This window comes from Eufriesea mexicana, unplaced genomic scaffold, assembly GCF_001483705.2.
Source record: "Eufriesea mexicana isolate 0111107269 unplaced genomic scaffold, ASM148370v2 scaffold3653, whole genome shotgun sequence".
NCBI lineage: Eukaryota > Metazoa > Arthropoda > Insecta > Hymenoptera > Apidae > Eufriesea > Eufriesea mexicana.
Window position 1 is genome coordinate 818,686 of NW_016911671.1, and position 4,646 is coordinate 823,331.

Sequence of the window (4,646 nt, forward strand, 5' to 3'; positions counted from 1 at the left end):
GGACTAGAGATACAAAAGAAGACTGATAAGCGTTCGAACGAGAAGGGGTTCGAAATCTTTTCGCCAGCTGTCCCATATATTACCCGAACACCATCGAGACACGCGATTCTTCGTTTCTTCTCGGCGTGATTGCAAATTCGTCGGAGTATCTCGCGTTTCCGGTGGGCCAGGCGGGTTGCTTGGGTCCATCGTACTTACGTTTTCGTTCAATCGTGCTGTTCGATTTTAACCGCATCCGACATCGTTCGAGGGAGAACTGAGGGATCGCCCGATCTTCTCTCACGAAGTCGCCGTTATCAAGCTTCTGAAATCGCGGTAAGGAAACGAGAGCAGAAAAACACATAGAGGGAAAAACCAGTCGAAAATTCTCGAGGGATGAGAAGAGGAGTTCGGAGCTTCTCGAGAAATCTTTTTTCAGATAATAACCGGAAGAAACTCTTTAATACTAAAACGAAATATTAAGCAAAAGGAAAAAAAAAATAAATAAATAAAGCATAGACGTTAAGGTACTCTCTCTCTCTGTAACGTAACGTAAGCCGTAAACGTGTAAGGGCTGTCATGCATTAAATAATGAATTAAACTGCGGCAAAAGTAAACAGCAACCTACATTATAACAGTACGATAGTAAGCAAAAAAGGAAAAAAAAAAAAAGAAAAATAAACCCAAAGAGATGTATACACGACGTGACCAGGAAGGGTTGATCGATGATCCCAGGAGAAGAAAAAGAGGATGCCGAATTTTCGTTACCCCTATCGATCCGAGTCGGTATTTATCATCGCCAGTCGAATAGATTCTTTCTGACGCCTCCCGTTTCCGGCCCTGGTAGTCGACGACGGCTTCCTCGACACTCGGTATAGTTCAGAAAAATAATTTACAATTAGGGAGCAACCGAATGCGTGCGTGTGTGAAAGCGAATCAAAGAGAAAAACGAAAGAAAAACCGAAAAAAAAAGAAAAAGAAAAAAGACGAAGAAGAGACACCAGAGAACACGAAGCAGCTGTACGATTACGTGTGAGAACGTTTGAATTCGTCTGGTCGCGTGTGAGAAAATGAAGCGAAATGATACGAGAGTGGAAGAATGTGTGGGAGAGTTTGCGACGGGGGAAAATGGACATTTATAAATCTATTATTGTAATAATTATAGAAACAGTGGAGCATAATGTATCTGTACGTTTCTTTACTTCCTGCGGTGAGCCAGAGAGCAGTAAGCTAGTTCTTAAGAGCACGCGAAATAAAAAGAAAAGAAAAAAAAATATGAAAATAAACGTAAAAAAGGTAAAAAACGTCGTATAGCGTATGTTACGAGATAAACGAGATAAACGGAAAGGGACACGGTCGAGCAGGGATAAACGAGACACGAATGCTGACAAATGGGAGATAAAAGCGGGATGAATGCGTGAGGGGGTGCGAGAAGGAAGAGATGGAGGGAAAACGCAGGAGAGACGAAAAACAGTGAGAACAAGAGAGGTTCGACGCGATTTGCGACGGAAGGAAAAAATTTCATTCCGATATCATTCTATATAAACGTATAAAAAGTATCACGAGCTTTTTGCCAAGCTTTGCGAGGACACGGGACATTTCGTCAGGAATTCTGGTGTCCTCGAGAACGACGAAAACGTAAGAACGTCGGAGACTATTGTTTCGTTTGCAAGCAGCCGATTGTCATTATACATAATTACAGATTAATTATTCTTACTATTAATTATGGTTCACCAGATCGGCGCCATCATCGTTATTATTATTATATAATTGATGTGAGTGTGGACAAAAAAAAAAAAAAAAATAAAGTGTACGTAGTAGAAGCACCGTCTAACTTTGCCATCCGCCAAGTATTTGAGTCACTCTTCACGTGAACACAGAGGAACGTTCCCGTTTTTCTTTCGATCTCCTCAGTTCCGTGCGTTTGCCGATGCGTTTCGACGGTTCGATGCATGAATAATCGTAACTTAATTCGTTTATTTGAATACAAAAGAAGGAAACACACCGATACAAATTAACTTACGGAATCTATGATTTTAAAAAGAATTCTTTTTTTTTTCTTTTTCTATTTTTTTCGTTCCTTTTTCGAAGACGTGCGAAGTTAATTATCTCGAGAATTTCTTTTCATTAAATGCTAACATTTTCTTGAAACATCGTGGCTCGTGTTTTCCGTTCAATTTCCTTGAACGACTTGCATTTCCAAGCTCTTCCTCGCCCTACCGCCATTTTCTTTTTCCGTGTCGAGGACTTTATTATCCCGAATTATGCTATCGGCGATATCGACACCCTCCGTTGACGATAATTTCGTAGGTTCTTCAGGTTCCGAGACGAAATTCGAATTATCCATGGTGGTTATGGGTTTCTCGTCGATGCTCTTCGGGGGATCAACGTTAGCCTCCATCTTGTCTTGCGAATCTTCCTTCAGCAGGTTCATGAAAAATGCCCTACTGTCGTCGAAACACTGGAAATAATATTGTATTATTAATAAAAGAAGATAAATCATAAAGATCACTCGAAGTTAATGATCACTGACTCGTTTCTGATTGCAGATGTCGGAAGGTTCCTCGAGCATCGATTTTCCCTTGGCCATGGCTTCTCTGGAAACCTTCATCAACTTGTCGGCAGATTTTCTTCCCCTTTCCCTCTGCTCGTCGCTTTTCGGGGCATTTATGCTTTTCAATATCTTCTCTCTCAACGCTGCGTCCATCGCAGGGTCTTCGGGATCAACCGGTGATCCTTCGAATTCTCCCAGCTCGTTTACATTCGTCGAATCCTCTGACACCACCTCGATCAACGATTTTGTTTCTACCTCGTTCGACTGTTTCGTCTCCCTTGACGATAGAACGTCAGGTTTCTTTTCCTCTTCAGCTACCCTCTTCATGAAGTCTGGCTCGATCAGCAGCTTCCTTTTGCTGTTCTCTTGTTCCACGTGCTCGCAGAATTCTTTGTACAGATCCTTACACATTTTCATAGACGATCTTTCCGGGGTCTGGGGTTCCTTCAGAAGCTCCACGATTGACTCCATGTCTGAAATAAAATTGGCGGTAAAATTTAAATAATTAAAGAATCCTCAGATACTTTATTTAACACGTTGACTGTCACGCAACTTTTCACGATTCCGGGCTAAGAAGCTAATTTGATTTAATCATGTTACATTATTAAAAACTTTATTTATAGTAATAATCAAAAAGGTTGAAAAATGTTTTTTTTTTTTTTTTTTTTTTTAAATATGTTACGAATTATTTCGTAGTTGGCGTGCAAGATTGTTTTAAAAATTATCACGTACCATGAAAATGTTATTCCGCGTGAATAAACTTGTATAAACTTTTTCTTTTTGAATTATACTACTGTTATACTACGGATTTCCTTGTCGTTGTACCAATATGGCGAATAATGAAGGGATCAGATAACTCATAGTAGGCGATCTAGGCAAGTAAACAACCTACTAGTAGTTGGCAATCAACGTGTTAATTACTCTAGCTCGTACCTGATCGTTGAAGAGAGCACAGATAGGAATCCTTTGTCTCTCGATTAGCTTTGGCATCGTCTTGGGTGTCAATCTCTTTCGATTTCACTTGAGATCGTCCAGGTGACGAGACCATCTGCTCCGAGTCCTCTACAGTTTTATCAAAGAAGGGACTGAAGGATGCACAAGCTAAGAAATCCTCTTGACCGCGGTTTAGATTCCATTTTCCCTCGGGATTCCTATTCGTCAGCAGGTTCTCTATGCACTTGTCGATCAGGGGCGATTCCTTTTTCACGAATTTCTTTGCCTCTTCCATGAAGTGCCGTCTGCATTTCTCGGTCAGCTTATTGCCTGTCTCTCGATCGCCTCTGTCTTTCTCGGCGTCCATTTCTTCGATTAAATGGGATTTCTTCCTGGCCGTGTCCTGAGATTTCCCATCACGCGATCTTTTTTGCGATTTCGTAGAGTGGATCGACTTTTCCATGTGCGAAGGTAATTCCATAGAGGTTGCGGATTGGGTCTCCGATGACTGCGTTTCGTTGCTATCATTCCGCACTTTGACAGTTCTTTGACTGTCACCTATTTGGTTTTCACCGAAATTATTTTCTTCCGGGACATTTGAAGTTTCATCTGCTTCTTCTTTGATTCCTTCGCCCATATTATTATTATCAATCGCGTAATTATTAATCTTTAGAGATTCGTCCAATTCGTTATCTTCAACAGAGTTGACAGGTTCGATGTTAGGACTTGCTTCTAATATTTCTATGCGAACAGATTTGTCCTCGTTGACCAATTTTGCAGTATCACTGTCCGAGAGAGTCATATCGACACAACTCGAAGATCGTGCTATACCTTCTTCAGCTTCCTCAATTTTTTCCAGATGCAGCAATTCATGGGAACTAATCGACTTCTTCTCGAATCTTTTATCAGTCTCATTTCTATTTTCCATCTCGTTAAACAGATACTTGTACACACCTGAGAGGCGTTCTTGGTTACCTTCGTTTTTACTCGACTCGCATAACATGGAAGCATCTTCGTTTTCAGGATAAGTTCTCACACTCTTCAGCAGAATATTAGGACACGTTTTCAGATTTAATAAATCATAAACACCTTGCGGAGATGACACTTCCTTCTTTCCTTCTGCTTCTGCTTTGTCTGCAACTTTTTCTCCAGCGTCGTCAGTGATCTCCATCTCGGCATT

The 4,646-nt window shown here is 40.9% G+C and overlaps 1 protein-coding gene across 1 annotated transcript in view; it reads right to left on the minus strand.

Moving 5' to 3' along the window:
• Positions 1–2,152: 2,152 nt before the first annotated feature.
• Positions 2,153–4,646, minus strand: part of LOC108551057 (defective transmitter release) — a 46,664-nt gene continuing 44,170 nt past the window's right edge. The window contains 3 exon segments of the mRNA XM_017905056.1: positions 2,153–2,440; positions 2,513–3,006; positions 3,467–4,637. Of these exon segments, the coding sequence (XP_017760545.1) occupies positions 2,153–2,440; positions 2,513–3,006; positions 3,467–4,637 (1,953 nt within the window).